The 19667-nt window shown below is 53.8% G+C and overlaps 6 protein-coding genes and 1 non-coding gene across 7 annotated transcripts; 4 read left to right on the top strand and 3 right to left on the bottom strand.

The window, feature by feature from the left end:
- Nucleotides 1-257: 257 nt before the first annotated feature.
- Nucleotides 258-2618, bottom strand: BO72DRAFT_459471 (uncharacterized protein; the record flags this gene model as incomplete). Its single annotated transcript, XM_040946424.1, has 1 exon — nucleotides 258-2618. The coding sequence occupies one exon, from the start codon at nucleotides 2616-2618 to the stop codon at nucleotides 258-260; it is 2361 nt and encodes a 786-aa protein (XP_040800505.1).
- An 841-nt stretch (nucleotides 2619-3459) lies between these two features.
- BO72DRAFT_510896 (chitin synthase export chaperone) lies at nucleotides 3460-4952 on the top strand (the record flags this gene model as incomplete). The annotated part of the gene is made up of 3 exons (XM_040949378.1): nucleotides 3460-4060; nucleotides 4141-4712; nucleotides 4767-4952. The coding sequence occupies exons 1-3, from the start codon at nucleotides 3823-3825 to the stop codon at nucleotides 4950-4952; spliced, it is 996 nt and encodes a 331-aa protein (XP_040800504.1). The 5' UTR covers nucleotides 3460-3822.
- A 2163-nt stretch (nucleotides 4953-7115) lies between these two features.
- On the top strand, nucleotides 7116-7895 carry BO72DRAFT_338480 (glycosyltransferase family 32 protein; the record flags this gene model as incomplete). Its single annotated transcript, XM_040940580.1, has 1 exon — nucleotides 7116-7895. A coding segment is annotated over one exon (780 nt), but the record flags the coding sequence as incomplete, so codon positions are not given.
- A 44-nt stretch (nucleotides 7896-7939) lies between these two features.
- BO72DRAFT_510889 (putative ABC transporter) lies at nucleotides 7940-10624 on the top strand. The gene is made up of 2 exons (XM_040949377.1): nucleotides 7940-8979; nucleotides 9047-10624. Exons 1-2 carry the CDS (start codon nucleotides 8259-8261, stop codon nucleotides 10561-10563), a joined length of 2238 nt encoding a protein of 745 aa, XP_040800502.1. The 5' UTR covers nucleotides 7940-8258; the 3' UTR covers nucleotides 10564-10624.
- A 308-nt stretch (nucleotides 10625-10932) lies between these two features.
- On the top strand, nucleotides 10933-13526 carry BO72DRAFT_528382 (putative rhamnosidase B). The gene is made up of 2 exons (XM_040950180.1): nucleotides 10933-11368; nucleotides 11469-13526. The coding sequence occupies exons 1-2, from the start codon at nucleotides 10985-10987 to the stop codon at nucleotides 13464-13466; spliced, it is 2382 nt and encodes a 793-aa protein (XP_040800501.1). The 5' UTR covers nucleotides 10933-10984; the 3' UTR covers nucleotides 13467-13526.
- Nucleotides 13527-13957: 431 nt separating this feature from the next.
- BO72DRAFT_t154 lies at nucleotides 13958-14029 on the bottom strand. Its single transcript has one exon. It is a non-coding gene; the product is annotated as a tRNA-Glu (tRNA).
- A 1476-nt stretch (nucleotides 14030-15505) lies between these two features.
- Nucleotides 15506-18064, bottom strand: sidI (putative long-chain-fatty-acid-CoA ligase). The gene is made up of 5 exons (XM_040950179.1): nucleotides 17198-18064; nucleotides 16834-17131; nucleotides 16354-16733; nucleotides 15957-16286; nucleotides 15506-15885 (listed from the first exon to the last, which is right to left on the bottom strand). Exons 1-5 carry the CDS (start codon nucleotides 17601-17603, stop codon nucleotides 15527-15529), a joined length of 1773 nt encoding a protein of 590 aa, XP_040800500.1. The 5' UTR covers nucleotides 17604-18064; the 3' UTR covers nucleotides 15506-15526.
- Between the last annotated feature and the right edge of the window lie 1603 nt (nucleotides 18065-19667).

Below are 19667 nucleotides of genomic sequence, written 5' to 3'. Positions count from 1 at the left end.
CCTGTTCTATACCACCCTACATCACACTGCAGTCGTTGTGACTGCAGAGGTGGGCTCAGTCGTCTAGTAGGTTCTGTACGTATTACCTGATCTCATAACGTCATGGCCATACTCACCGCTACTGCCGGTATAGGTCTATCTAGATCACGAGCTACGCATACTTAGATCCCCATGCCCAAGAGTCAGGGTCGGCGTGATCCAGCCGACCACCTCTGACCACTTTGCCTATATCCCACCCATTAACTTACCGTATAGTTTCAGCCCAGCATCCCCGGATTGAGATCCGCGAATTTTGCCGCACCATACCGCATGATCTGCACGATCTCGCGCTCGTCGAAGTGGGTCTTACGCAACACCTGCAAGAGCTGCAGGGGCACCTCATTGGAGTCCATCCAGGGCGAGACCGGATTCTGCGCCGTCTTGTACCGGCACAGAGCGATGTAGGCCAAGGCGCAGAACCCCCCGACGTAGCCGAGCCGCCGCAGCCAGATGCGCTTCTTCGGCGGGTCGAAGTCGATCGCGCCGCTGAACTTCCGGAAGTCCCGCACCTCGTGGGGCTGGAGGACATACTCGTACTCAGACGGGTCGGCGGGTTTCTTGACCTCGGCCTCCTCCCGGTAGTCTTGGTTGGCGGACAGCTTCGTCCATTCCTTGGCGGTGGTGGGGAAGCTGCTGCGGAGCATGGTGGGCTTGTGCGTGGGCGGGAGGTAGCTGGGGCCGACGAACTTGGTCTTCTCGCGCGGGAGGACCTTGGTCGGGGTTGTAGACGCCTGCTCGGTTGGCTGCTTGACGGAGATGACCCGCGCCTCGGGGACCAAGGGCGGTGGGGGTGGTGCTGGGTGCGCTTTTTGGTCCTGCAGCCGGCTCTGGAGCTGGCCGAAGTTGACGGCCGAGGCCTCCTTCAGGTACCAGACCACTTTCTCGAGGAGCTCCTCGATCGTCGGCGTCCGCTGTATCTCCGTCGTCATCGCGGTCTGGATGACCACCAGGAACTGCTCGAGCGCCGTCTCCGGGGTGATCTCATCGAGATAGGTCCGCGAGATGTTCATGTCGTCCAGCATCTTCGTGATGGCCATGAATCCGCTCTCCGGCGCCTGGGACGGCCACTCGAAGTCGAATTCCAAGTCGCCCATGCGCATGCGCTTGAGGCGGTCGCCCATCTCCAGGATAGGGTCCGGAGCCATGGCTTCGCCATCCAGATTGAAGTCCGCGAACCCCCGCTTACGCGATCTCGCCTCGAATCGAGGCTCAGTCGGGGTCGGCGGCAGGTAGAGCGGCACCCGGGGCTCTTCCACCCACACGCTGGACCCCTGATCCACCAGCATGTTCTCACGGGGTTGGTTCCAGAGCTGGGCAACCATGCTCGCGGGGATCTCCCGCTTCTTTCTCTTTTTCTTCTCCTCCTCAGTCTCTGGCTCCCCCGCGCGCCACCATTTCTCCCCAGGCTGGGGGTCATTATGCGGGTCCGCCGACGACTCCGCCATGTCATGATCGTGGGCTGTATCAAACCCGAAGGAGTTTTTTGCGTAGTTAGAAAAGGCCGCTAATCGCTGGCTGAATCCCTGCAGGGCTTGACTTTGGCTCGTTTCATCCAGGACATCAACCATCTCGTCGTCTTGTTGGCTATTTCTTTTGCTGTTATTCTTGCCATTCTTTTTGTTGTTGTTCTGTATCTCTTCCTTTGACTTGCCCTTCGCAACCAGGTACAGGGCGTCGTCCTGGGCACTTGCCATTCGAACTGCACGGCGGAGCTTCTCATTCAGACACGAATTCTCCTCCTCCAACTTGTCGTTCAGCGATTCGACGCTTGCGTCACTATAGCTGTTTCTCTGCAGACTTTCATGCAGTTCCTTTTTCGCCTCTCCTGCTTCCTTGCTGTATCGCACAAGCTGGTTCTGCAAGTCTTTCAAGCTCTTATCACGATGCTTGGAATTTTGGCCCATCTGTCGACACCTCTCCCGGGCCTGATTAAACAGCTCTTCTTGCTTCGCGGTCCTCACTTTCAGATTGGCGTTCTCCCTTTTCGACTTGATAAAGTTCTTCTCGTGCCGTTTGCTCTTTTTCTTGCTCTCCTGGAGCTCTTGGCGCAACGCCTGTTCTTTGTGGCGCCATTGCTTCTCTGTTTCGGTCAGGGCATTGGTCAGCGCTAGCAGCTGGTTCTTGAGTTGGTTGTTCTCCGTGTCGAGATCAACCGCATGCTGCTCCGCCTGGGTCAGCTGCGACTTGTTCTGGTTGAGTGTCTGGTAGAACCACTCCGCCTCAACTTCAGGCGACTCATTGCTGTCGCGGAGATGGTTGAGGACCTCCTTGTCCTGCTGGAGTTCGTGCACAGAGAGACGGTTGTTGTTGCTGTTTTTGGTATTGTTATTGTTCCAGTTGTTGTTGCTGTTGCTGTTGCGATTATTGTTGCTGTTGTTATTGTTGTTGTTCCAGTTGTTGCTGTTCCGGTTGTTGTTGTTGTTGTTGTTGTTGTTGTTGTTCCTGTTGTTATTTTTCCAGTTATCGTTGTTGTTGCGATTATTAGTATTGTTGTTATTATTGTTATTCCAGTTGTTGTTGTTCCGGTTGTTATTGTTGTTCCGGTTGTTGTTGCGGTTGTTGTTTTTGTAGTTCGACATATTGAGGTTTTCTTCTGATTTTGTATATTGGTTAGTCAATCTTTTGGGGCGTTCGTGGAGAGAGGAACGGATCAATCTATGTTTGATGTCACACGGGTCACGGACTCCGGGGTCTTCGAAATGAATAAATTAGTCGCAATGTGCGTTTGAAGTCAATTGTTCCGATAAGTTTTGGTATACTGGGTCATGACAGACTATCGAGGTAGTCAACGAGAGGGGAAGTTGCGAACAATTGTTACTTATAATATTCGGCCCTTTGTCCATGGCTGCCGAAGTATACCGGAGGCCGTCAGGGACTCGGGTTGAGCTTCAATTGTGCAGGTCAGATAGAAGCGGATCTCCGCAGACAACCTTCCACCTGGCATCGTCTCTCGGGACTTGCTGTGACAAGAAAGAGAGCATATTATCTGAGCATGAATGATCTGGTTGATAGCCACAATGACATTGTCGTGGTTGTTCTTTCACCGAAACAACAAAGCACATAATCAGGCTTGACCTGATTCTTTCGTTTGTCATCCATTGTTCTGAGCTAAACAAAGCTCTCAGTCAGCAGACAGGAAGTGAATGCAGCTGGAGGGGAATTGCCCTTCAAGTCTTTTGTGAGTAGAGTAGTTGGCAAGACAAACAAATGAAGGTACTGTACACAAAAGGAAGTCCACACCACCGCAGGCCCGGGAGAGCATGAGATGCCGGATACCTCAGGCGTTGATAGCGGGTATCTCCGCAATCACGTGCTGGGTGTGTCAGCCACCACACTCCACACTATTCCTAAAATAGCAGCACACCTTTTTTTCACCCCGTGATGCGCTGCGCTATTGCAATCCAGACGGGGAAAGAAGAAGAAAGAGCCAGCCTGGAGGGTCCCCGGCTCATCTTCCCACTCCCTGAACCCCTCGTGTGTGCGTTCATCTGTTCTTCCCCGACATCCCTGACAGGGTCTTCACGATCCACTTCACATTCGTTTTAGGATCTCCCTCTCACTGCCTTCTTCTCCTTCTTCTCTCAGCTGTGTGGCATCTTCCAGGCGCTGCCCGGTAATAGGAGCAGTGCGAGGCCCAACTCTTTGTCACACCTGTTGTTGTGGAGACCGGGTCGGGGGCCCGCCCATCTTATTTACCTTACAACGAACCTCTTCTGACCAGGCGATCGCCGGTGACATTATCCTCCTCGTCGCTTCTGGTTCAAGGAACTTTTCGAAGACAAAATGGGGTTCGGCGACTTCGATTCAATTTGTGAGAAGGCACCATTGCCTCTGTGCTCCTTGGTGGGCCCTCCATCCTCGATATCCGGCTTAACAGGCATCATTCCCAACTGCTATGCGCGCAACATCGAATTAGCCAATACCATCATTTTTGAGGGCGCCGCTTCTTTTGTCCATATTATCGCCCTTGGTATGACGGTGATCATGATCTTGCACATTCGGTCGAAGTTCACTGCTGTCGGTATGAGCCTGTCATCTCTGTTGTATATTCCCTCCGTCGCATTGTGAGATCCACTAACGAAGTGCCATGATGGCATGCAGGCCGCAAGGAAATCTTGACCTTCTTCTACATCTACCTGCTCTTGACTATGTGCTCTTTGATTCTGGATGCAGGCGTGACCCCCCCAGGAAGTAGCTCGTTTCCCTACTTTACTGCTGTGCAAAACGGCCTGGCCTCGGCACTCTGTACCTCGTTGCTCATCAACGGCTTTGTAGGGTTCCAGCTCTATGAAGATGGCACCACTCTATCTGTCTGGCTCGTGCGACTCAGTTCGGCGGCCATGTTTGTCGTCTCCTTCCTTGTCTCCCTCGCGACCTTCAAGTCGTGGGGCAGCCTCGGTCCTACTAACACCATCGGCATGTTTGTTGTGCTGTACCTTGTGAATGCCATCTTCATCGTGATTTACCTGGTCATGCAGCTATTGCTTGTCCTCAACACCCTCGAGGACCGCTGGCCGTTGGGCCATATCGCTTTCGGTCTTGTGGTTTTCATCTGCGGGCAGGTCCTTCTCTATGCGTTCAGCGATGCAATTTGCGACAATGTACAGCACTATATGGATGGACTCTTCTTCGCAACCCTTTGCAATCTCTTAGCGGTCATGATGGTGTACAAGGTAGGCACAGGCTATTTTTTTGTGACCGACTGAATCACTAACGGCGGCATACAGTTCTGGGACTATATCACGAAAGAGGACCTCGAGTTCTCTGTTGGAATCAAGCCCAACACATGGGAGGTCAAGGAGCTCCTTCCCGAAGAGGATCGCCGGCAGACGATCTACGCCGATGCTGATTCGGAATATGCGGGGAGCATGTACCATCACCGAGCATCAACCTATCACGGCCACAATTATTAAACTGCCGAGCGTGTGGACTCTAGCATCTACTCGGACTTTAACACAGTACCTGGCACTTTCTTATCCATTCCACTCACAAACGGCCCCTTTCCTCGGCAGACTGGGGGCCGAATTAATGGGGGCGGCTCCGAGTCTTACCCCTCCTCCATCTGGATCTCAGGGCCTATGCGCAACGTTGTTTTCGCTCTTTGAAACCTGCTCAGCTCAGTGAACAATTGCAGATAATTGACAATCTCTATCAGTGTGTACGGGGCGCTTTTTTTTTTTTTTTTTTTTTTTTTTTTTTTTTATGATGGTGACCTGTCTGCGTTGTTTGCATGGAAGCCATCGCGCCTCCCACCTTGCCTGCTATATGCCCAAATATCCGTTTCTCTTTGTTCTTCTTCTGAGGCCCCAGGATAATTATCAACGATGGCCTATATTGTGTTCCACAGGTACACATATCGTGTACCAAATACAGTACATAAGTCACAGTTTATCATCCGCACATGCGAATTCTATGTGTACTGTACGTACAATAACTTAGCTTCGGGTTTCCGGTGACTAAAGGGTGACTAAAAATAACCGCCCATTGCCGCTCCGCTCTGCAAGGGCCGAGGACTGTCCAGACCGCGAGACGTGGGCACTACGAAGAAGTCAGCAAGACTAGAGTAGGTAACTTACTGACTGCCCGGCAGTGCAACACACGCTCAACGACAGCAGCAATCAGCCTAGGAGAAACAAAAATAAAATAAAAATAAAAATACGAGGTCACATTCGCTAAATCCACGGAACTCAGTGAGCCAAATGCCCACCCACAAATCAGCAAATGCGACAGCATCCGGAACCGGCTCAGACCCTTTTTTCCCGAGTCCTTTTCCTCTTCTTCCTTCCTAGCGCCACTAGTCTAGCCTCAGACCAACCTGTCCGGCTGGCGTGCCAAATTGGTCCGACTCAGACCCCGTCATGCTCCATCCATCAAATGCTTAGCATGTCAGAGATCGAGCAGGGTCCCTCCGCTGTGACTTGTAACTTGTAACTACCTAAGCCTGTAAGCTGCCAACATGCCAGACCCTGATTCGGAACCTCGATCGGCTCTTCTCAATCCCTCTTCACTCCTCACCGGCCAGTGAAAGAAAAGGTTCCAATGGATCTGCCCATCGGATCGAGCAATTTGCTTGAGACCCATGAGGATCCACTCTGGTGGAAATCAAGAAATACTACCCTACTACCTATACGGTACTCAGCACCACAACAAGTAAGACAGGCCCATCTCAGGGAGCAAATCTTGCCGACTTGGAACGACTAGCCCGCAATTGCTTTTCCACTTGTCGCCCGCCTTCACCCAAACCGCCCCTATCAGGAAATGGGCGAGGCAAATCCAATTTACGCTAAAGCGAACTTAAGCACAATCTGCTCGAGTAGATTAAAAGGAGAAAGGATATTAGCCCGACCCTTCGACCCAGTCGAACCCTGGCTGAGTCCATTAATCTTACTACATATGCAGTCATGTCCGAATGAAAGATAACTATAGGTTGTCGCCCTCGCTCTCTTGTGGTCACTTACTCAATACTTCACTTCTCCCCCCCCCATTTTATCTTGGGATGAACCTCATCCCATCCCACCTTATCCCCTAATCTTCCTTTAGCCCATTTCTTTGCTTGTGTCGAACCTTTTCGTTAGCTTTGCTTTCTTGTCTATCGCTCTATCGGTCAATGAACCGTGCAGTCAGTCTTTACCATCTATCTTTATGACGCCACTATCGCTCTACCACAATCACCCGACAAGACCTCTTTTCGCTACTACTACTGCTTCAGACCGCACGCCTCAAAAAGGAATGAACCAATTCACTATATAATTCAAGCCCTATACGACAACAAATAATCGATCAGAATGATTCTCTCACTCAGCCGCCCGGTCACGTTGGCCCTTTCGACACTTCTTCTCCTCAACTTCTACCTCTTCCACCGCGTCCTCCACCAGCCTGTGGTCACTAGTACATTTGCCGTAAATACAACCCCGGCCCAACAGCAGCAACGAGGGCAACAAGAAGAGGATCAGCAACAACAGGCCTTCTTATCACCTACTCCTACTCCGTCACCTGAACCAACGAGCGCCACTCAGCCCACCTGGACCACACTCCCGGTCTCAGCAGCGACTCTAACCCCCGCCCCAACTCCAACCGCCTTTCCTATGAAGCTGTGGCAGAAGTCAGGTCCCAAAGGCGTTTCTCCGGACATCCAGACCTATATCCAATCGTGGCATGCGCTCAACCCGTCCCTCCGGCACGAAATCCTTTCCGACGACGGTGCTCTCGCCTACGTCGAAGAGACCTTCCGGGACGACTGGCCCGAGGTGGCAGATCTCTATCAACAGATCCAGGTTCCGATCATCCGCGCCGATCTCCTTCGCTTGTTGATTCTCTACGCCGACGGGGGCATCTGGAGCGACCTGGATGTCACTTGCGAGGCGCCTATCGCGGAATGGATTCCCGACGTATTTGTCAAGGATGACGGCAACATCTGGGTGAAGGAGCAGGTCAACGTGGTAGTCGGACTAGAGTTTGACGGATGGCAGTTTGCCAGTTGGACGATGATGGCCAAATCCAGGCTGAATCACTTCGAGGCGGCGATCGAGTATGTGATGCACCAAATGGAGGGGATCGCACAATCGCACAATGTCTCGCTCTCCGGGGTGACGATGGAAATGATTCCCGACGTGGTGGACGCGAGTGGTCCGCAGGCCATCACCGTGGCGCTACTCCGGAGTCTCTCGCATACGCTGGGCGAGACGGTGGACCGGTCCAATATCACCAGCTTGCATGAGCCGAGACTGCTCGGGGACGTGCTAGTTTTGCCGCAGGCGGCATATGCAGCACTGCAGGGCGGGTACCCCCAGGACCAGGGCCCGTACCTGGTCTCGCATCATTATGCGGGTTCTTGGAAGAATGTCCAGGGAGGTGAACAACGGCGCTAAGCCCGCATTGGCCTTCGGTTTTGGTCTTTTTGTATCTTCTTCTTCTTCTTCCTCTTCACTTGGTTTAACTTCCATGTAAATATTGAATCACATCTTTTCTTTCATAAAATGTACGGATATGATTTTCTATCTCACATATTAATATCTGGTGATGCCTGAGTGGCAGCACGGGCCAATTCCAAGCGTGGCGGCCTGAGGCAATAGCACGAGTCAATACACGTGACGTCACGTGTGGACCGGCAGTTCTCCTCCCCACCGAAACCGGCCGATCAGGGCGAAATCCAACCATGCGCTCAGATCGACTTGACTCTGCTTCAATTCCAGCATTGTTTCTTTGATACGTGCACCGTCATGCTCCGGCGGGCCTGCAGAATAAGGCCTCTCCGGTCAGTACCGCTCTCACAATCGATCCGCTTCTCATCCTCTCTCTCTCCGCCGCTGATCTCTATCAAGAACGCGACCTTTTACAAGAATGCTCCCACGCCGCAAGACAAAGCCCAACGCACAAACGCCCCCATATTCCGAGGCGTCGATTTTACCCTGCCGACCGAGCCTTTAGAGGAGGACAATTTTGAAGCTCAGACTTGGGCCATAGTCGGGCGCTCTGACAAGACACAGTTCCTCGAGATCCTCGGCGGCAAATACATACCTGACCCCCCCAACGGGCGGAGTTACCCGTACCTTCTCAGCGATGAGATCGCCCGGCGCAACCCCCGAGCGCGATTCCCACAGAATGCGATCAGATACCTTGGGTTTAGTGGGGAAGGCTCCGGAGCCAATGGGGGCACGCGGGGCGCCTATCTGAGTGCTCGATATGAGAGCCTGCGAGAGGAGACGGACTGGACAGTGCGCCAGTTTCTCCGCGGCCAGACCTCGTTGAACCCGCTCCCGGAGGAGCGTGGTGGTACCGTCGATGACGAGGAGCTGCTCGCCCGGGTCATCGACGATCTGCGGCTGGATGAGCTTCTGGACATGCCGGTGGCCAACTTGAGCAACGGTCAAATGCGACGAGCCCGGGTCGCCAAAGCCCTGCTCCACAAGCCGGAAGTGCTACTTCTTGACGATCCTTTCAGTAAGTCCGCTTCCTGGCCCATGTTCCCCGGTGCCGAATCACCCACTGATTCACAAATCGCCTCCAGTGGGCCTTGATCCTGAATCCACCACAAGGATGTCGGAACTCCTCCGCCGCCTCGCCCGCAAGGCAGAACCGCGGTTGATTCTCGCCTTCCGCCCGCAAGACCCGTTGCCAGACTGGATCAGTCATCTTGTCATACTCGGTGACGGCCACGCCGCGATATACGCGGGGCGTCGCACACTTGCACAGCAATTGACTACTGTATGGTCATACTTTGCTCAGTCCCGCCGCTTCGGCACGCATCTCATTCATGCCCTTCCACCGTATGAGAAGGATGTCATGGACAGCTACAAGAAGCTGAACAAAAACACCGAAGGAGGCTACCATAGGGGTTTAGTGAAATCGTCATTGAGCGTGACCCGAGAATACATGCAGGAGTTTTTGAGGGGCTTTGCGCCATCTTCTCTGTCCGAAGGCTCCGCGCCACCCAAGCTCCATCCGCCCCGGGGCGGCGAGCCCTTGATCGAAATGGAAGGGGTTCGCGTGCAGTATGGAGACAAGGCGGTCCTGGGCAAATGGTCGCAGTTTGTTGACGGCGAGTCGAAAGAGGGTCTCCACTGGACGGTGCGTCGCGGCCAGCGCTGGGCCATCCTCGGCGCCAACGGATCCGGCAAAACGACGCTGCTCTCGCTTATCACCTCCGACCATCCTCAGACTTATGCGCTTCCCATCCGTCTTTTCGGCCGCTCACGTCTCCCTGAAGAGGGCAAACCGGGCATCTCCATCTTTGAGGTTCAGCGGCGCATCGGTCACTCCTCGCCCGAAGTCCACGCTTTCTTTCCCCGTCAGCTAACCCTGCGTGAAGCCATCGAATCCGGCTTTGCTGAGACCTTTCTGTCGCGGCCGAAGATGAACTTTGAGCGCGATCTGGACGTGGAAGCCATCCTAGAGCATTTCAAGCCTGAACTCGGCGCTGCCCTCGCGCTCCCACGCAATACTCCAGGTCGCAGAAAAGGGGTCATTACGGCAACCACCGGCAAGATGTTCCCGTTACACAAAACTCACCACTTCAGAAAGGAGTTTCATCCCCCTGGCGTTGAGATGGAATGGGCCGACACGGCCACATTTGGGCAGTTACCTGTCGACATTCAGAGGCTTGTTCTTTTCCTGCGCGCTCTGATTCATCGACCTGATATCGTCATTCTCGATGAGCCTTTCTCTGGAATGTCCATCGGTCTACGCGACAAGTGCATTGACTTCCTTGAAAATGGGCTTGGCCCGGAGTCTCGCTTCGGCGGTCTCTCTGATGAGCAGGCCCTCATCATGGTTAGCCATCTCCGTGAGGAGATCCCAGACAGCATGCGCTACTACATGCGTCTGCCGTCGGGAGAGCAGGAAGGCACCTTCCGCTTCGGCCCGCTCCAGTCGCAGAGCTCCTTGCGTAGTCCCAAGGTTTGGAACATGCTGTGGGCGCCGCCGGAGACCTACAACAAGAGGTCCACCCCAGCTGATCCGACGGAGGTCCCGGAAGGGGAGGCGGTACGGGAGGACTACGACCGGTACGATTGGCGATCCGTCTAGAAGCTCGAAGAGTTAGACTTTTGTATAAAACCACATAAAACCACATCTGAGGGGGGGGAGGGGGGGTAGATTGATTGGATTTAGCGGATGCTTAGATGTATTATTACGCTTGACATAGAATGCACAATGCGCAACATGAACATAGATCTCAGCCTCTCATCACGTAGAGTCTTCTGCACACAAAACTATACCTAGTAGTACCTAACCCAGTACATACCCCGCCAATTGAGGGCTGGTCAGAAAGCCGGAATAGCCGAGTGCGGGGGGATCATCCGGAGTAATGGTTGACCGAGCGGGTTATCCGAGCTCCCCACGGCTGTTCCTTAAATCCAATCAACTTTCCATCCTTGTCCAACTCCCACCTCTCCCTCACAATCATGTATAGAACCTCTGAGGTGCAACACCTCTACCACCAGCAGGAATGACCAGCACGAATTGGGCCCTGTCCGCTCCATGGATCTGGGTCCCGCACTACCTGGAAGAGGACAACCAGCCCGGACGATACTTTCTTTTCCGCAAAACATTCCAATGGTCTGGAACCGCTCGCAGTGACCAAGAATGCCTCGTGCACGTCTCCGCCGACAGCCGCTATCGCCTGTTCGTCAACGGGCGCAGCGTGAGCTTCGGCCCCTGCAAATCGCATCCCGGCAAGTGGTACTATGAGACGGTGGACATTCGCCCGTACCTCGTCGCCGGCGCGAATGTGATCAGTGCCCGGGTCCTGCGCTACTCGAGTATCGTGGCCGGCTCTTCCTCGATCGTCAGCTCGCCGTTGCCGGGTTTCATGCTGTATTCGACGGATGAGGTGGGTTGATTGCTGTGCGGGGGTTCCGTTGCCTGCGTTGCTTCTGTTGCTTTTTCCTGCACGGCCACAAGCACACTTTGCTGATGTGAGGAGCTTATAGGATGTCCCGATCTTCAGCGATGTGTCGTGGAGATGCCGGGAGCAAAGGTCTGTGCAGATCGTTCCGCACGCGGAGTGGAATTTCCTGCTGGGACCGCCGTTCATGGCGAACAATGAGCGTGTCGAGGAGGATCCGGCCCTGCGTGGTTGGCAGGACGCTAGATACGATGACTCTGCATGGGAGTCTGCTGTCGTGCAGTCCAACGCGGTCAAGATGATGCCCATCGTGAGTCATTGGCAGCTTAGCCCGCGGCCGATCCCTCCGCTGCCGGAGATACCGTGCGGTTTCGATGGAGTCGCCAAGTCTTCTGGTGCAGTTCCAGCGGAGGACTGGCAGGCGCTCGTATCCAGTGGTCAACCTGTAGTTATACCGGCGGGTGAGAGCGCAACGGTCGACTTGACCGTGGACAGCCTCATGACTGCTTTCATCAACCTGTCGTTCAGTGGAGGGTCAGGCGCACATATCACAATGCTGTATGCGGAGTGCTACGAGAAGGATCTCGGGGTGGACACCGCTCCTTTCCCCATGCCACGAACCAAAGCCAACCGCGCGGACGTCAGCGGTCGGCTCTACGGGCCTAGGGACTATTACACTGTCACGGCTGGCCAGGAGACGCACTCGTTCGAGCCATTCTGGTTCCGCTGTTTCCGCTACGTGCAGATCGAGATCACCACCGCCGACCAGCCTTTGACGCTGGACCGGATATCCCTGCGAGAGACATCGTACCCACTGGACATCAAGACGAAGATCCAAGCAGGCGACGAACTCACCAAGATTTGGGACATAAGTCTGCACACGCTCAAGAACTGCCGCCACGAAACCTTCGAGGACTGTCCATTCTACGAGCAGAACCAGTTCGCATCCGACTCGCGGCTCCAGATGCTCTTCAACTACCAGCTCTCGCCGGACGACCGCTTAGCCCGGAAGACCATGGAGGAGTTCCACGCCAGCCGCACCGCCGACGGCCTCATCATCGCCCAGTACCCCACGGGCCTCCCGCTCAAGCAGATCCCGCAGTTCTCCCTCTACTTCATCCTGATGGTGCACGACCACATGCGGTACTTCGGCGAACAGACCCTCGTCCGCCGGTACATGGGTACAGTCGACAGCATCCTGAACCACTTCGACCAACGCCTCGACAGCCGGGGGCTGGTGGGCCAGTTCGAGCCAAACACCTGGCCCTTCGTCGACTGGGTCAAGGAATGGTTCGTGCCCGGCCAGATCTTCCAATCGTGCATGCCGCCCGCCTACCACTCCCACAGCGCCCGCGCCGCAACCATCAACAGCCTCCTCTACGCAATGACCCTCCTCCACGCCGCCGACCTCTGCATTTTTGCAGGACGCAACGACACCGCCACCGAATACCGCGCCCGCGCCGACGCCCTCCGCAGCGCCGTGAACCAGCACTGCAAGGGTCGGGACGGGCTATACACAGACGGCCCCGGCGTGGAGCAATACAGCCAACACACGCAGATCTTCGCCATCCTATCGGAGACCGTCACGGGCGACGCAGCGACGAGCCTCATGCGCCGGTGCGTTGAGGAGTCCCCCCTCCTCCCGCAGTGCTCCTACGCGATGAAGTTCTACGTCTTCCGCGCCGCCGAGAAGGCCGGCGTCTACGCGGAGGTGTTCCACCGCCTGCTCGAGCCGTGGCGCGCCATGCTGGCCGAGAATCTGACGACTTGGGCCGAGGACGACGTCAACGCGCGCAGTGACTGTCACGGCTGGAGTGCCTGTCCGGTCAACGAGCTGGTCACGCAGGTCTTTGGCGTGACGCCGGGGTTGGCGGGGGCTCCGAGGATCCGGATCGAGCCGCGGCGGGAGCTGGTGGAGCGGGCGGAGGGGTGGTTGTGGACTCCTGCCGGGGAGGTGAAGGTGAGCTGGGGGACGGATGGGCCGGTGGAGGTTGAGGCGATGGCGTCGGTTACTGTTGAGATTGTTGCCGGGGGAAGGACGGAGGTTGCCGAGTTGGAGCCGGGGAAGGTGGTTCGGGTTTAGGGAGGAGTCCGACTCGGGAGGCTGTATGTGCTTTTTGGTAGTGGTGATTATAGACTCTGTAAATTTTACACATACACAGTGTTGCTTTGAGAATTCATTGTATACCAGGGTTGCATAGATGATAACATGGATCCACCGTGCACCTGCAAAATCTGTACGTCACCATTTCAGTATTCCCGTATAATCCAGCGGGTGGAATCAAGCACCCTTGATTGGCTAGAGATCACGGTGTCTCAACCCAAGTCCTCAAGATCCTCAACCCCAACCCCAACCCCAAGCAAACAAGGTACTGTACAAACGTGGTGCCGGTCCGGCGACGCACCACGACACGAAAAGGGAAGGCGCGACCACGCCCCGTGGCCGGAACCACCTGCCGAGGAATGCTGCATCACTCCTCAAAACTCTAATTTCGATTAGGTTAGATAAAATAAGATCTTCATCCTCGACAGGCGAGTTGCGGGCAAAAGCGAAGCAAACCAAAAAAAAGCGAACTCCGATAGGGGGAATCGAACCCCCGGCTGCCGTGTGAGAGACGGCGATGTTAGCCACTACACCATATCGGATGATTGTTGAAATGGGGTGGAGTTTTGGTTATAATCCAATGAGTATGGCTATGTGAGCGGGAGAAGGAGAGAGCTCGGGTTTCTCGGGTCGGGTGCGCATCGGATGAGTGGTTGTATGGGTTGGGTTCTATGCAAGGGGCGGCGTATTCTACTGCTTCTTGATGTGGTCGAGCTGGGAGGTGGTATTATATAAGTTGTGACTGGATAAGATTATACAGTGTGGTTCTGGTGTTCAATGAGGAATGAAGATGGAAGATGGATCGGTAGACTGGACGATAACTTAGAAGTAACTTATGTGTTCCTTGAAAGGGTAACCTAGCTTAGGGTATTACTAGTTTTCAATTGGCCGACAATAATAGACCTGTTGTTGATGAAACTAAGTCAAGTCAAGCTAAGCCTATCTACAATGCAAAAGGGGGATATCCTTCCATCTCATTCAGGGATTGCACTGCATTGTACAGTATCCAAAGCAGAGCCAGCCCGCTCATTCAGAGACTGTAAGCAATCTTATACTATATCCTGCACGTATCATCAATACAGAACATGCATTACAGTACACAATTACCCTTCCTTGAACCTCAATACAGGTACATACATACAATCTCACCGGTGTTGTATATACAATACAATACTCAGACCCAGCGCAATCCCCACCAGTAACAAAACTAGCCCAAACGGCCTCCCAAAATATCCACCCACCCAGAAAGAAAAAAGAAGCCACTCACTGCCCACAAGAGCACGCCCACACACACACACACCCATGGACAAGAAATCCTTCGAAATTGACTCACTATCGTGCCAGCCACCCTTCCTTCCCTCTTTTCCCCTCTATTCTCCCCCCACTCCATCCAACGCGCAAGTGGATTGATTAATCCTTAACCGCTGTAGCCCGTCACTGCACCTATGCCTTTTACCTGGTGAGAATTGGCTAACTCTCTGGATGAGATTCTACGTAGCCCTGAAGAAACGAGCGATGGGAATGATTGATTTTACTCCCCAGGGGAGTTCTCGAGTGGTAGAAGTGACAAAACTCTTGCCGTGCGAGGCTGCCGAGAAGTGGATCCCTTTTTCCTCGGGTCTTTTTTGTGCATTTTTCTTCTGTGTTCTGGCGGCGCATGGCAGCGCGGGCAGGCAGGGCCATGGTTGTGGGAGTGGATGCCCACCGTCTGCCGGGTCGACCACGGGGCGCGGACTTTTATCCAATCAGATTAGATGATCATATCATCTAATCAGATCAGATGGAGTGACACCACATCTGATCCGTTTGGGTTCCGAGGTTGGAATCTTCCTCTTCGGTGCTCGATGACGCTGTTGTTTTCGAACAAGTCTTTCACTTTTACAATGTTCTTCAAGCTTCGCTGTATCGCGTTTCCCGAACACTGACAATAATTCACTAGGCATAAGACAATATTACTGAAGACATTTTATAAAGAAAAGAAAAGGGTATTATCACATTTTAAACCAGAAACAAAAATCCAAATCTATCCCACCCCAGGCTCAAGCCGTAGCTGCAGCTGTAGCTTGCCCGCGCTGCTCCAACACCTGAGCAGCGACCTTGCGCAAGTCGACCTTGCGCACCTTGCCGCTCCCCGTTACGGGGACGGTGCGGTCGATGCCCTCCTCGCCGAACACAAACACGTGCTGCGGGGCCTTGTGCCACCCAAGCGTCTCGCGGGTCCAGTTGCGCAGCTCGTCCACCGATGGCCGCTGGGCCTCGTGGCCGGCGGCAATCGCGATGAAGGCGCCCACCACCTCGCCGTACTTCTGGTCGGGGACGCCGATGACGGAGGCGAGCTCGATGGCCGGGTGGGCGGCGAGCCGCTCCTCGATCTCGAGGGGGTAGATGTTCTCTCCGCCTGTTCCCGCAACATTAGTCGTTTGATGGTCTGATATAGTAACAGTGACGAAGAGGGGGTCAGTCACGTACCGCGGATGATAATGTCCTTGAAGCGACCGGTGATCGTGCAGTAACCTTCCGGTGTGAAGATGGCCTCGTCGCCCGTCTTCAACCAGGTCGTGCCCTCCGCATCCGTGGTGAGAGTCTCCGCCGTCTTATCCGGGTTGTTCCAGTAGCCCTTGGTCAACTGGTACCCGGCGATGCAGAGCTCCCCGCGCTGACCAACAGGGACGATGTTGCCTTCGGCGTCGATGATCTTGGCCCGGGCATGAGGCATGACCTTGCCTACTGTCTTCAGTCGGGTCTCGATGGTATCCGTGGTGAGCGCGTTGAAACATGTGGGAGACGCTTCGGTGAGACCTGTTCAGAGTAGGAGACACATCAATCAACTGTCTAATTGGATATCTCCCAGAGCATCAGCGCTTACCGTAGCTGCTGGTGTACTGTGTCATGTTCAGCTCCTCGAAGAGTCGCTTCATCAGGGGCCGAGGGACTGGTGCTCCAGCAATGATTCCAGTGCGGAGGTTGCGGGTGTCGAATTTGGGGGGCTTGGGGAGGGCCAGGATAGCCTCGAACATCGTGGGGACTCCGTGCAACGCGGTGCACTTCTCGTCGGAGATGGCGTGGAGAACAGCCTTGGGGTCAAAGGTTTCGCTGGGGAAGACGATCTTGGATCCATGGGTCACAACAGCCAGCATGCCCAGAACCAGGCCGAAGCAGTGGAACAGAGGCGGGGGGCAGCAGAGGACGTCGAAGGAGGTCAGGTCCATACGGTCGCCGATGAAGCGCGAGTTGTTGACGAGGTTACTATCAGACGCAGCTTCGGTCAGTCAAGATGCTCGCCAGCAGATTGATGTAGGTGAGTGTGCATGTCTTGCATCACCCCCATCTAGCTTTGAATACTTACTGATGTGTGAGCATAGCAGCCTTGGGGTTTCCCGTCGAGCCACTGGTGAATTGGAGATTGCAGACATCGGCGGGGCTCAATTCCATTTCGCGGTTGGGTAAGGCGGAGCTGGGGAGCGATGATCCGCGGTGTATCACGTCGTTGTAAGTGCTGAAGTTCTGGTACTCTCCCCGCAGAATGACAATCTCCTCCAGTGCGACGGAGTTGCCGGCTTGCTTGGGCTTGGGACCCATCTTCTCCAAAACCTCTTCCAGGGAGTGACGGCCAATACGAGGGGTCATAAACAACACACGAACGTCTGAAGGAAGACAGGGCTCAAGTCAGCCATTGCTGCTGTCAATTAAGCAAGCGGATAGCAACGAACCTGTATGATCAAGAGCATAGTAGAGCTCGGAAGGAGTGTACGTATTGTTCAACACCACCAGGATGGCTCCGACGCGCGCCGCGGCGAAGAAGACTGCGATGTACTGCTCGCAATTGCCGGCCATGATACCGATACGGTCGCCCTTCTGGATTCCCATCGCCAGCAGGCCCCGAGCCAGCCGGTCGGCCTCATCGTTCAGGTTGGTATACGTCCAGCGAGCTCCCGTCCAGGGAAAGACCAAGCATTCGTAGTCGCCATAGTGAAGGCTCTGGAGCGTCAGCAGCTCACCCAAAGTGATATCCAGCAAAGCCGGCTCTGTGGGACCCTGCACGATTGAGAGTTGCTGAGTCGTCCGAGGGGACTGGAAGTGAGACAAAGTCTGCTGAAGGCGCCGTACGGTAGCCATTGTGACGGAAAGTGATGGATGAGGAAACTAACGGACAGGGCAAGACACAAACAAGGGAGCCAGCCGCCGGGGGTTCTGGGATCTTATCAGATTAGAAAAAATCTATCCGGTCAAGCCCGGGGGAGACAAGAGGGGCTTCAATTTCATCATTGTCTCAAACCGGTCGCGGAATCCACTTTGCATTATCACTCCAATGGGGCGTCGTGAAGGCCTCGTCGGAATGGATCTTTGGACTCGAGCGATTCTTGGCTGCGGAACTGGAGTGGCCAGTCCACCATTGGACCGAGATGATATTAAACCCAGTCGCATCCCCACATCGGTCGTCGGACTGAATTCTGCAGATGTGCGGTTTGCAGGAAGAGAGGCAACCCGGGAAGACCCAGAGCCTGACCCGACTCCACCTTTGACGTTCTTGCCCGAAGTGCCTAGAAGAAGTATCGGAATGATGTCGGAGATAGCAGGAGGACTGGGTGATTGATGAGGGGGAAGAGAAAAGATGGAAAGAAAAATAGATCAAGTACCCCTCCCGGCTGGGCCATGGCTTCCAAGGTTTACCCCTCCTCGACACTGCCGTATCAAACCCCTGGTATGTAATTTACCGGATCAGATAACACTCAGTACAGCAGAACTATGGTTACATTATGACTGTAATCTGTCAGATTGGCAGTACAGTACGTCACCTGTATCGTACGGGCTGCTTCATACTTCGCCCCAATACTGAGGGCACCCTTACAAGTCCTGCCTATAGCACAAACAGAAGCTGGGGCAAGTATTAAATTACTGCCCATTACCCAAAAGACTCACTATCCAGAGATATGTCCCGAGAATATCCCACGTATCCAACCCTAATGTCATGTATGCCATGCCTGCAGACGTTGCTCATCTGTTACTGAACTAAATTCATAAGAGGAGGTCGCTACAAGCTAAGGGGCCAAACAATGTATGGACGTTACCAGACAGGATTTGAACAAAACAAGTAATACCATTGTCATTACAGGTCAATCGCAAGGTTACCACCTTCAAAGAATGCCATTATGTCCCGAGACGCAGGCATAGCTGTCTCATATGCAATGCAACCGCACAGGCCACCATGCAGAACAAAACGTGGATCAAACAGTTGCAACTGTAGGCCAAAGGAAAAGTCTCTCATCCCAGTCAAACTCCATACATGCAAGGATTACACTAGGCTGATGGACGGCAACACCCGATTTTGCCTATCTTAGTTACCTTGCCGACTGCAGTCTGCGATCCTGGTAGGATTCTCGGAATTATCAATCGGGATCGAGCATAACAGGCCACCTGATAAGTGTACGTCTCGAGAAGTAGGCCTTGCGCTCGAAACCCTCGGAAGTATCTGTGCTGCATCGGCTAAAGGTACAGTACAGTGAACCTGGATTACTGTTGTTTGGGTTAGTTCGAGTCATGTTAGGTTGTGGACTATGTTGTTTCCACTGTACCGAGACAATCTGAATTTAGATCAAAGAGGAAATTAATTTCGGAATGATGATAACTCCGAGAGACGAAGATATCCACAATATCAAGACTTGGGTGTCCTTTCAATTGGAATCTGCTTCTAAACGAAAAGGGCTTCTGGTGTGCGGGGAGCATTAGGGAAATTCGATCTGTTCCATCAGGGCAAGTACCAGAAGATCGTTAAAAAATCAGAGTAATGACAGCAATGTCTCCCTGCCTAGGCAGGATGGATAAATACGAAGCTTGCCTTGATTTCAGCCTGTCAAGGCGAGACCCGCTTGGGCTCGATGAAGTAAGTAATCACTCTCGGCGGCTATTGAGCTGAAGAACTGAGCAAGCATGATTACCATTCAGTCAAGGATGAAGGAGGGGGAACCCAGCGGGACGTTCCAACTTGAATAAAACATGGAACTCAGGGACAACAGGAAATAAATTAGGCAGCCCTCCTCCTTTCTGCTGAACACATTCTGTCGCAGATCTAATCTGATGATCTAATCTGATAAACCAGGTGGCTCTGCAAAGAGGAGTTTGTACGAGTAAAACCACTATAATATAGCCGACTAGGACGTGGCATGTTGTGATGTGCAACAC

The sequence above is a fragment of the Aspergillus fijiensis genome (assembly GCF_003184825.1).
Source record: "Aspergillus fijiensis CBS 313.89 unplaced genomic scaffold BO72scaffold_28, whole genome shotgun sequence".
NCBI lineage: Eukaryota > Fungi > Ascomycota > Eurotiomycetes > Eurotiales > Aspergillaceae > Aspergillus > Aspergillus fijiensis.
The sequence above is the reverse complement of the archived record's forward strand: the minus strand, read 5'-3'. Positions and strand labels throughout refer to the sequence as shown.